Raw genomic sequence first — 12,835 nt, 5'->3', positions numbered from 1 at the left:
CTTTTCCTGATGAATCTCAATTCTAGTGGTTCCTGCATTCTCCATGATTTTTTTTTAGGATTACAACATTGGGGAAAACAAAGGCTATTCAGAAGCTGGGCTTTCTTCCTCTTCTTCATTCAGGGATCTAATGATCAGTACCCTCTCCAGCTCCTGTTTAAATAGTTCACTTTCCAAATACTTTGCTCTGGAAAACCCTTCTCTTTCCCCTCCTCCGTGGTCTCAACAGTTTCAAGGAAATGGAAAATAACTCCTGACAAAAAGTTGGCAACTCCTAATCTGTCTTTCCCTCTTAGCCAAGAAGTATACAGTGATAGCTCTTCTTGTGTGCCCATTTTCACATGCTGAAAATCAATTATGGAAGGGGCTTTTCTCAGCTTCCATTTAGTCAGAAGTTCATTTCTGTCAGCTGAGTGATAATTTGAGGGCAGGTGGAAAGTCAGCTTGCTACTTGTACTTAATAGGAAAGAGAAAGGGTGGATGGAAACTTTTTTTTCTTTTGCCCAGAAACAAGATGACTTGTTCTGATGATACTTAAAGGGGAAAAGGAAAACTCAAGGTGAAGATATAAAGAAAAGGGAACTAGATCCCCACCCCCCCGTAATAACAAGGAATAACAGCAAGCAATTTTGTAATCTTGGACATTATCCAAAGTTACAAAACTGGTAAATTTCAGAGCTAGGATTTGAACCTGGGGGGGGGAGGTCATGACTGAAGACTCAGTGCTCTAATTTAGACTAATTTACATAGTGCTAAACCTAAACTGATTTATATAGTACTTTAAGGTTTATAAGGCACTTTGCAAATATTCTTTTATTTTATCTTTACAACATCCCTAGGAGAGAGGTGCTGTTATTATCTCCTTTTTAAAGATGAAGAAACTGAGGCAGATAGCAGTTAAATGACTTACCCATACTTACATAGTTTGTGAGCATTTGAGGTAGAACTCAGATCATTGCTAACCCAGTGCCAGTATTCCATTTATATTACCATCTACCCATTTAGATAGTGCTTAATTAATTCTATTCTAATTCCTTTGGGTCTTTCATATTGACTTCTTTCTGCCTTCCATTAATGATGGGAATTTTAAATTGATTGTTTTATTGCTATATATATTTTTAAACTCAATAGCCAAAAACATATGAGGAGTCAAATTTAATATTGACTGAAAATCTGGAGAATTTTAGTAATGATTATTTTGTCAGCTGAATTAATAGTAAAAAGTGAAATGTTCCTGTAACATTCCTGGAAGCAAATGCTTTTGAAAGCAGTCTGTCCAGTGTCACTGACAGATTTTACATTTTACAGTTATTCTACCAAATCATTCTCTTTTTCTAGGACCTAGGCATCTAGTAAGTTGGTAGATCATTTTGTCTGAAAGTTTTAACAAACCTAATTAGCTCCCACTGTGAAGTAGTGGGACAATAGGATCTAAATACCTGCCTGACCACCACAGTTGTATAACGGAACTGTTATTAGATATTGTGATAGCAGATTTGGATCAGTTAATAATTAAAATAATTACAATTATAATTATTTATTATTTATATAATATATGGCAAATATATAAATAATATGGTTAATAATATTTAGTGTCAGGGTTCAAATCCTGATATTTCCATTTACTGCCTTCATCATTTCAGGCAAGTCATTTTATCTCTATGGCTTTAATCTTTAAAATGCAAAATGAGGTAATCCTTGAGCTCCTGCCCAGTCTATGCTACTATGAACCATGAAATTAAAATCATACAAACCCTCCCAGACATGCCCCTCCATTTTGGATTTTTTGATCATAGGTACCACTAATAGAAAATTTACACATCCTTTCTACTTTAGGCTAAGCTAGCTATTTAATTCAGCTCTTTTTCATTTTATAAATGAAGAAACTGAGTCCCACACAGATGACTTTGTCAAAGGTTACAAAATTGGCCAATTTTTTTCTTTTAAAAATTGAATTAATTTGTTACGTTAAGGTTCTCAGATATCTCTCTTCTCCCTCTCTCCTCTTCCTGCACCAGAGAAGACATCATTTGGCAAAAAAAGATATATGTATATATAAAAAAATGTCTTACTTGTTTCTATTTAGCAGCTTGTTCTCTCGAGATGGACACACACAGATCATTCTTCAAACAATATTTCTGTTGCTATATATAATGCTTTCTTAGTTCTACTCATTTCATTCTTTATAATTTTATGTATGTCTTTCCATTAGAAAAAAAATTAACCTATTTGTTCTTTCTTACAGTGTTGTAGTATTTCATGACAATCATATGCCACAACTTGTTTCATCCTTCCCAATGCAAATTTCAGAGGCAGGATTTGAACCTAAGAGTTTCTGACTATATGTCTAGTGCTCTAAGCACATTTACCAAACTATGTTTAATGGTTGTCAATTTGCCAGTATAATTTTTATTAAGACATGGAATCCATTCTACTGAAACTTTTAAATGCTAATGATATTATTTTCTTTTATTTTGGCAGAACCTCTTCTGAACACATTCATGACCATGGGGGATATGAAGACCCCAGACTTTGATGATCTTCTTGCAGCCTTTGACATCCCAGATATGGTTGATCCTAAAGCAGCTATTGAGTCTGGCCATGATGAACATGAAAGTCACATCAAACAGAATGCTCATGTTGATGAGGATTCACATGCCCCGTCATCCTCTGATGTTGGTGTCAGTGTTATTGTTAAAAATGTCCGGAACATTGATTCTTCAGAAGGAGTAGATAAAGATGGCCACCATTCTACAGGCAATGGTTTACATAATGGGTTCCTCACAGCATCCACACTGGAAAGTTATAATAAAGATGGGGCAAAATCTCTGAAAGATGAGGGACCAGCCCCTGAGGTAAAACTCAAAGAGACCACTTTCAACCAGTTTAGTCCTATCTCAAGTGCAGAAGAATTTGATGAGGATGAGAAAATAGAGGTGGATGACCCACCTGATAAGGAGGAAATTCGTTCAAACTTCAGAGCAAATGTGTTGACAGGATCCATTTCCCAACAGGACTATGAAAAACTGAAAGCTCTTGGAGGGGAAACTTTAATCAAGCCAGGAATTCCTACTCCTACCACCTTAGACAAAAATAAAGTTATTAAGAGAGAAACAGAAACAAATTCCATAACCTTGGGCGTGTATGAACCCTTTAAAGTTAGAAAAGTGGAAGATAAATTGAAGGAAAACTCTGAAAAGTTGCTTGACAACAGGATACTTGATGGAAAGCTAAGCTCTGAGAAGAATGAAGCCAGTCTTGCCAGTGCCGCTCAGTCAAAGGCAAAATCCTCAGCTAAGCTCTCCTCCTGCATTGCTGCAATTGCAGCCCTTAGTGCTAAAAAGGCTGCCACGGACACCTGTAAAGAACCAGCGGCCAATTCAAGAGAACCTTCTCCATTACCAAAAGAAATTAATGATAGCCCTCGTGCTGTTGAAAAGTCCCCAGAGTCTCAGAGTCTTATTGATGGTGCAAAAAAAACATCTATAAAACCACCTGATAGCCCCAGGAGTGTGTCCAGTGAGAACAGTAGCAAGGGATCTCCATCTTCTCCTGCAGGGTCAACGCCAGCGATCCCCAAAGTCCGCATAAAAACCATCAAGACGTCCTCTGGAGAAATCAAGCGAACGGTAACGCGAGTCTTGCCCGAAGTTGACCCAGACTCTGGAAAAAAGCCTTCGGAACAGACTCCTTCTATGGTGGCCTCTGTGACGTCGCTTCTGTCCTCTCCGACGTCTGCCACTGTCCTGTCTTCTCCCCCACGAGCGCCTCTCCAGTCTGCTGTGGTGACCAATACAGTTTCCTCTGCAGACCTGGCTCCCAAACAGGTCACCATCAAGCCCGTGGCTACTGCCTTTCTTCCTGTTTCAGCAGTGAAGACGGCGGGGTCCCAAGTGATTAATTTGAAGCTTGCTAACAATACCACAGTGAAAGCCACCGTCATCTCTGCTGCTTCTGTCCAGAGTGCCAGCAGTGCCATCATCAAAGCTGCCAATGCCATTCAGCAGCAAACAGTGGTGGTGCCCGCATCCAGCCTTGCTAATGCTAAACTCGTGCCAAAGACCGTGCACCTTGCCAACCTTAATCTCCTGCCTCAAGGTGCCCAGGCCACCTCTGAACTCCGCCAAGTGCTCACTAAACCTCAACAACAAATAAAGCAGGCAATAATTTCTGCAGCAGCCTCGCAGCCACCAAAAAAGGTGTCCAGAGTCCAGGTGGTGTCTTCTTTGCAGAGTTCTGTCGTAGAAGCTTTCAACAAGGTGCTGAGCAGCGTCAACCCGGTCCCAGTTTACATCCCAAACCTTAGTCCACCAGCGAATGCGGGGATCACGTTACCAACTCGGGGTTACAAGTGTTTGGAATGTGGTGACTCCTTTGCGCTTGAAAAGAGTCTGACACAGCATTACGACCGGAGGAGCGTGCGCATTGAAGTAACATGTAACCACTGTACAAAGAACTTGGTTTTCTACAACAAATGCAGTCTGCTTTCCCACGCTCGTGGACATAAGGAGAAAGGAGTTGTGATGCAGTGCTCCCATTTAATTTTAAAACCAGTCCCAGCAGATCAAATGATAGCTTCTCCTTCAAGCAATACTTCCACCACATCATCTACTCTTCCGAGTTCTGCGGGAGGTGGCACACATAATGTAACAAAAATTCAGTCGGGCATAACTGGGACAGTAATCTCAGCTCCCTCCAGTACACCTATCGTTCCAGCTATGCCTCTAGATGAAGACCCATCCAAACTCTGTAGACATAGTCTAAAATGTTTGGAGTGTAATGAAGTTTTCCAAGATGAGACATCATTGGCTACACATTTCCAGCAGGCTGCAGACACAAGTGGACAAGTAGAGTATTTTATATTTAAATTTCTGTGTTTTCAGCCATGAATCTCAGTATGTGTACCATAGGAATAAGATGAATTTATGATTGGGGGGGGATAAATAAGAACTGGGGAGAGTGGAGTAGAAGATGCATATTTTTATAGAAAAGGCGAAAAAGTATCTAGTTATGAACCACATTGAACAAATAGCTTTATATGCTGATTGGAAGTTGCTTCTTTTAAACAAATTAATGTCTTAGTGTAACAACTGAGTAAGAAAACAATAGTTGTATCTTAGGTTTAAAGTAAAATAAAGTAAGAAAAGGAAATCTTATCACAGAAACATGGGTTAAGATTTGACCCAAGAGTTTAGCTAGTTTAGCTTTTCTTCACGTCGTAGTATATGCTTAAGGGTCTAGATTCACTGTCAAAGATTCTGAGCATCAGTGACAAGTTTTGGATATTTTTATTGTGTTCATTCAGCTGTATCTGTTGGAGTTTCTCTGTACAGTCAAATACACTTAATTGGTGCCCTGCTTAATGGTGTGTCTGGGATGATAGCCAGGAAGTAAATTTAGAGTAATATATTTCAGTTCAGTGAATCTCATCTAGAAATAAGTGGCACTTCTCCTTCAATTTAAATGGAATGCCTGCTGGGGTTTTCGCAAGCCTTTTTTGGGGGGGGAAGGTAGTTAACAAGTATGAATTGATATTTAGTGAAATAAATTTCCCAATAGGCAGCCCTTTATTCATTTCATGCTGTTTCTCTCCATGAGTCTGCATGATCAATGAGGATTAGCTTTTTAAAATATTTGAGTATTTATGTAGTTTTTTTAAAGTTACTTGACAAAATATAGTAAGCTTAAGATAACTTCTTGCCAAAGTTAAAAATTCTGCTTTTTTTAACATCCTAAGCTCATATGGAAGTTTTTCCCTCCTCTTTCCTCAAAGTAAGTTAATAAGGAGGGGTTCTAGTATATTTCAGAGATATTCCGTATGTCATGACAATTCAAGCCTTTAAATTTTGAAAATATTCTTGAAGTTTCTTTTATCCAATTGTCACAAATAGCGAGCCCTTAAAGAAGACTAGGACAGGTTGGTGGGTCAAAATGAAGAGAATTATGTAGTGATATCCTAGGGTTTTCTAGTGATAATACTTGGAATTCTTTCAGTCAGGTAAGCCTCTTACCTTATTACCACTTTCTCAAAAGGACAGAGTTTCTTTTTATCTTAAAAGGTGATAAGTCTAGATGTATTAACTTCAGTTTATCCTCTTTGTTTCCCCCTATTCTTTGTGAACATGTCGCCATATTTGATATCTTAGGGCAGGGACTTGTTAAGACACATACAGACAAAAAAAGTCTTTCCTCTTAATTTTACCCCTTACTCCTACACTAACAAATATAAGATTTTCCCAGTTAAACCCAATTTTAAAAAAAGTCAAATTCACATTGATTAAGAACCTGCTTTGAGTTGGGTACTGGGAACAGAAAAGACAAAACATAATCTTTTCCTTTAAGAAGCTTGCATTCTACTGAGAAAATATAATATTTACACATATAAGGAAAATAAGTAAATTTGAGGAATTCATTAGGGATTGGAAAGAAATTCAATAGGAACTGGAAGTGGAGTAAGAGAGGGAATGGCAATCAATGTTGGCTTAATGGAGAAGGTGGTACTTTGAAAGAACATAAGGATTCAAAGAAGTAATGAGTAGCATGTTACAGGTTTTCACAAACAAAATTAAATGTTATGGTTGAGAGTCACTATTTTTAGTAGTTAAAGAGTTCATTGGTGACATGGGTGAAAACAGTTTCAAAGAAGTGATGTGATTAAAAGGCAGATTATAGGGTGTTGAGATGTAAATAGCTAGTAAGGTACTAAAAGCCCTCCAATATTGGTGACTCTAGAACTTTGGCAGGAAATGAAGAGGAGAATCAAGAGTAATGGTCGATGTCAGGATGAAGGAAGGATTTTTTTAAGAAGAGAAGTTTTTCTTTCTCTCTGTTTAAACTTTATTTTTCTCAATCAACAAGTATTTATTTTTTTCTCTTTTCCCCAGTTAACATAGTCAAAGCAAAACAAATTCCCATACCATACCCAGAATGTATTACCTCTCTCTCAGATGATGAATAAATAGCAAGCTTTCTTTTGGTTCTTCTAGAATTATGTTTGGTCATCACATTGATCAAAGTTCTTAACCATTTCAAAACTACTCATTTTTACAATGTTACTATTATATAGATTGACCTCCTGATTCTGCTCATTTCACTCTGCATTCCTGTGATTCCATTGTTTCAGTGAATTCCTGGTGAGGAAATTCCTCTACCAATGCAGATAAGTAACTATTCTGCAATATTTATAGTCTTAGATAAGAGTTGATTGTTGGGACACTGTCTGAGCTGCCTAAGGTCACTTGGCTAGTTAGAGGTAGATCTTGAACCCAGTTCTTGCGGACTGTAAGGTGAATTCTTCATATAGTAAATCATGATGTCTCTCATTAACCCTAAGTTCATAATATGTATACACATATACATGTATGTATGCTTCTATGTCTATACATAACATACAGACATATACTCCTATACTTTGAAAGATGCACATTTTTGTTGGTGAAATTTCTTTTATCACAGACACAGATCACCAACTCTCTATTCCTGAGTAGATGATCTTCACAAGTTACTGTGGCCAAAAAATAAAAAATAAGAAAAAATTATGGGATAGCCAGTCTTCTTATGATGAGCTTCTCCATTTTTATTTAGAATAATGTTGAGTGTTTTGAGAACAAAACACAGTCTGTTATTGCAAAGACCATACTCAAAAAACCAGCTTTGTAGGACATTTTTCTAACATAGCATTTGATAACAAAGAGTAAATATTAGTTGTTGAATAGGATTTTAATATGTGTGATATATGTTTCTGTGTGTTTGCATATAGTCTCATTTAGACACAGATGCTCAATATTCATTGTCAAGTGACAAATACTTTTTGAGCATTTACCATGGATGAAATGCTTTCCTAGTCTCCAGAAGGTTTAGCAGGAACTATATGAAATACTTCCTGCCCTCATGGAACTTGCAGTCAACTTTGAGAAATAAGATGTTTACACAATTAAACAAAACACAAGACACAATGTGCAATAAAAGAGCTGTGGAATGCTATTAGTGGCCCAGAGGAGAGCTAAAAGATCACTCAGAAATTAGAATGACATCAGGTACATATAATATGGTTTTAAAAGAGCTAAAAATGGAATGATTAGAATATTTTGAATTCTCATGAACTTAGGAATTAAAAAAAAAACAGATTTAAGGCTGAAATGTTGGCATCAGAGCCAGGGTTATACTCAGTAGATTGGTCTACCCAATAAACACACCAGCATCTTGGCAGCTGATAAACCAAAGCATGTGGTTGCCACCTTTTGTTCACATTTATTTCATAGCATTTCTGACATAGCGAAGGAGGAGTTTTTAGGCAGAAAAATTCATGATTGGCCTTTTATGGATTGGTTCTCAAGCTACTTCATCTTTGACACAGATGGTAAAAACAAAACAAAACAAACCCAAATGTTTTTGAGCCAGACAACATGGGTGGTTTGGAAATACTTTTCTTATATAGACTCAGCCAACAGGTACTCAACTAAATTGTGCACATTAATTATGGATCATCTTGACCCTACCTGGGCTGAAATCCAGTTGTTCCCTTAATACAGAGAAAGGGGTACTTAAGTTACTACAATTTCTTTGGAGACTTCTTCGTTTTCTTATGGGAGAACTCTACTTCTTAAAACTATAGAGTTTTTCCCTTTTCTAATTTTTGCCATGTTTTTAAAAAAATGGTGAGTTTATTTTTAAGGAATAAATTAGTAGAACTAGTCTTTAGATTTTGGTCTTTTCTGCAGTTAGGAAGGAAGCATTTTTACAAATATTTTGGTGTTTTTCTTAAATTGCAAAGCAGCATTAGGGAGTTGAGGTCAGCTTTAACAATTATCATGTACATTGGCATATCATTACTTAATTTCTTTAATAAAACTGTAGCTATAGATTAGTACAAACTGAGATTAATTTTCTTACCTCCTCCTGTTATTCCATTTTCTAATTATGTGTTCTAAATCTTTAAAATATTGTGTTTAAGGTTTGTAAGCTCACACTCTGTTTCCCTGGCCCACATCTAAATTAGTCCATTTAGACACAGCATAAGATGAATTCTTTATCACTGTGGAGATGTTTGAATACAGAATCAAAGAATTTTAAAAGTTTGAGAGATCTAGAGAGCCTTTGACTTACTCAGTATCACAAAGTTAGTTAGTCTCAGAACTGGGATTATAATCCAGATCTAGTTTGTAACATGACTCTTTCTATTAGACCATATTGCATTTCACTAATCTGAAAATCAATAGATTATGCATGTATGTGACTTCTGCTAAATCTCTAAATTTGCTTAACTGATGACTGCTGTCCTTACTAATGCTTTTTGATATATTAAAATTTTACTAAAACAACATGTGATATGTTATAATTGTGAAGAATAATTTCAGCCTAATTGCTTTTATTTTAAAATTTTTTAGAAAGCTTATAATGAGAACAGCAGCTTGCACTTAAATAATAAACCTTAGAGTAGAACAGCCAATAAAAACGCAAAGTTGCTGATAATGGAAATTAGCTGATATTTAAGAATGTCTTATCAAACTTTTGGCTAAATTGATCATGACTAAAAGATTTCTATTAAACCCACTGATTAAAGCATGTTTGTACAGTGAATTCCTAAATTCTCTCCTAGCTCTAAAAATCTGATTTTGACATTTAAAGAAGCTATCCTGTTATTGGAGGGAAGAATCAATAGTGAAGGGAGCTGACTTCTATTGCCTGGGATGTGATCTTGAGCAAGTCACAATCTCCCATTTTAGAATTTAGTTTTTTATCTGTAAAATGATACGGCTGTACTGTATGCTAATACCTTTGGATCTTTTCAAGTTTAATATTCAGTGCTTCTGAGTTGAACATATAGATGGTTTTTAGAGGCAGGCTAATGTACATGGACAAGAAAAAAAAAAGCTGTCCTGAATTCTTCATGCTCTGGAACTGTGGAATGGTTTGTCTACTAACCAGGTTCATAAAGCAGCAATAGGTTATCCGCCTCATACTTTGCATCTAACCCCTAGTAGGACTCTCAGGTCTTAGAGGTAGAAAGAGAATGCATAAGTAAGCAGGCAGGTTGAGGTGAAAGTGTGAAGTGAGGAAGACCTACTTCACAACAGTAGCCAACCTGACTCTGACTATTGTCAAAGATGATCAGTCTGAAATGGTCCTAGTACTTGGAACTGAGGGGATTGTAGGTTTGTATACAACACCTTGTAATGATGGCTGCCTTCTTGAGAATGAATGTGAAAATGTCTTTTTTATCAAATTAGACATCCTAAACCTTTATATCAAAGCTTTTTTTTTATATCTACCCTTTTTAAATTTGATATTTCTTTCATCAGATAAATTTACTTCTTAAAGCTCCAGGACTTAGTGAAATCCCCTTTATTTAAAATGTTTATAAGAAGTCATTATTACGACTGAAATGGGCAACATGTAGAATAGGAAAGCTAACAACAAAACTTCATATTTTTGCTTCATCAGGATAGGTTAACTCAAAAAGGTAAGTCTTACTCTTTGCTTTGTTGCTTAAAAAAATTAGGAAATCTCTCAGACTAGCAAGGAATTCTGGAGATGAGGAGAATTTCTAAGAAACACTGTTTCTTTTCTAAAATATACATATTTGAAAGAAATTAAAGGTACTGTTATTGCATGTGGAGGTGAACATGGTGGGCTTAAAAGTGTAAATATCACTTGGTCTTTGTGTCATATGAACTAGAAACACAAAGACCGAAGAAATGACATTTCATTTTCTGTCGCCATTCTTTTCTGCCCCTAACTTTTAGTCCTTTGTTATCCCATAATGCCAGTATATATTTGTCATCAATCTGAAATGTTGAAGTTAGGGTTGTTTGGGGTTAAAAAAAAAGTTACTGTCTGTCCTTAATCTTTGTGAAAAATAATCACAAATTCTAGCCACTAACTGAATTTTCAGTAGCAGAATTTTCCCGAAAGCTAGTAGGGTTTCACTTCTTCTACCTTGTATGTGGGAAGCCAAATTATGGCCCACACTAACAGTTGAGATGGGGATTTGCAAGTGCGGGGTTGTTATTACTGTAAATTATTTTTTAAAAATAATTTCTAAGATAATTCATATGGTTGGTCTGTGGCTTTTTCTGTGGCATAACATTTAGATTTTCTTTTGTAGTGCTGCAAAGAAAGATGCTTTGGAAGGAATATGAAAAAATCCATATGTTTCTATTATTGGAATAAGAAGTTTTATTTTTGCCGTTTTCTTATGTTATCAAAGAATACTCCAGATTCTCCACTTTTATATTGCTACTTATTAATGCATAGATGGCAAAAGATAAATTGTGGCATTGGTTCTGAAGCTCAATAAATGTGGTAAGATAATTTTAAACAGAGTTCTGCTTAGGCTTTTGCTCTTAATTGAGCCTGTGACAAAATAAGTCAAAATCTAAAAGCATTTCTTTTAGCCATAGAATTTTCTTTTAAAAATTACAGTTGCCTTTGAAATTATATATAAATATTTTAAATTTAAATATTTTGTACCCATCAAGAGAATGAAATTTGAAATGCTTTGTGTTTTTATTTTGAAATTGAATAAAAAAGTAAGTCAGGAAACAGAAATAGTATATATAATCTGTTAAAATCAGATATAACATGATAGATTGCCTGACCAGTCAGGAAACAGAACCAATATATTAATTTTATGGGCCATCATATTAAACTATCAGAGTCTATGACCTTTAGATCCCTGATTAAAATATTGATTCAAGCTTATATAATCTACTTTGGGCATATGCTGTAGGAAGGTCCATTTTGGAATTCTCAGCAGAAAGAAATAAATGCCACATTTACTTGCATATTTCTCTTCCGCCATCACAGGAAAGTATTTTGGTGCTCAAGTGTGATTGGGAGTGGGGAATGGAGAGAAGGAGCTCAGAGATTTGGAATGATTCAGTCACATCCCTCTGACAATGAAACCCAACAGTCATAGTATATCATGCTCTCTTGATTGACTACCTAGCTATAGACACCAGATGTTCCCTGGACAGCCAAGGCTATGAAGGTTTGATAAGTGCAGTGAAGGTGCTGCTGCTGCTGCTAATAATAATAATAATAGTAATAATAACAATAATAATATTTACAGCTACCGTTTATATAGTGCTTTAAGGTTTGCAAAATGCTATACAGATGTTAACTGATGATCCTCAGAACAGCCCTGTGGGGTAGATGCTATTATTTTACAGAACAAGCTATTGAAGCATAGAGAGGTTTAAAGACTACGTGACTAAGTAAGTATTTGAGGCAGTATCTGAACACAGATATTCCTGATTCCATGTCCCACTTCCTATACATTGTGCTACCTAGCTGCTCCTAATAAATAGTCATTTTTTCCTGACTTTTATTTTTTGTTCACTGTTATGTATTATTCCTAGCAATACCCAACTAGTCCAAAAGATAATGAGCCATTTATACAAATAATGAAAATGATGAAGTAATTTATTCCAGTCTTTTCTAAGGGAATCATGAGTAGTTAGCAGAGTTAATCAGAATTTCATAGGGCTTTGAAAAACATGTAAACCTTGGAAACTCCTACCAAAACATATGTGCCACTCAGTGCCCTGAATTAAAACTTTTATCAGGAAAGTCAGCAGAATAGATTCCCTCAGTGCTGACTTTTGTTAAAACACATCACCATTTTCTGCGAGTGTTATCTCAGTAAGAGATTTATTGCTCCAACAAAACAAGAGTAAAAGTTCATATTAAACTTTGAGATCAGCAGTTTTTAACCTTTTTTTTTTTTTGTCATTGATGACTTTTAACAGTCTAGTAAGACCTTTGGATTCCTTTTCAGAATAATGGTTTTTAAATAAATAAAATACAGAGTTACAAAAAAAAAACCAAATAC

The 12,835-nt window shown here is 35.9% G+C and overlaps 1 protein-coding gene across 1 annotated transcript in view; it reads left to right on the top strand.

Annotated features, from left to right (window-relative positions):
- ZNF532 (zinc finger protein 532) overlaps positions 1-12,835 on the top strand; it is a 116,068-nt gene that overhangs the window by 46,248 nt on the left and 56,985 nt on the right. Inside the window, exon 5 of the mRNA XM_044664533.1 lies at positions 2,482-4,847. Within this exon, the coding sequence (XP_044520468.1) occupies positions 2,502-4,847 (2,346 nt within the window). The 5' untranslated portion in view covers positions 2,482-2,501. The remainder of the gene's footprint in view (positions 1-2,481; positions 4,848-12,835) is intronic.

This window comes from Gracilinanus agilis, chromosome 1 (genome assembly GCF_016433145.1).
Source record: "Gracilinanus agilis isolate LMUSP501 chromosome 1, AgileGrace, whole genome shotgun sequence".
Lineage (NCBI taxonomy): Eukaryota > Metazoa > Chordata > Mammalia > Didelphimorphia > Didelphidae > Gracilinanus > Gracilinanus agilis.
The sequence above is the reverse complement of the archived record's forward strand: the minus strand, read 5'-3'. Positions and strand labels throughout refer to the sequence as shown.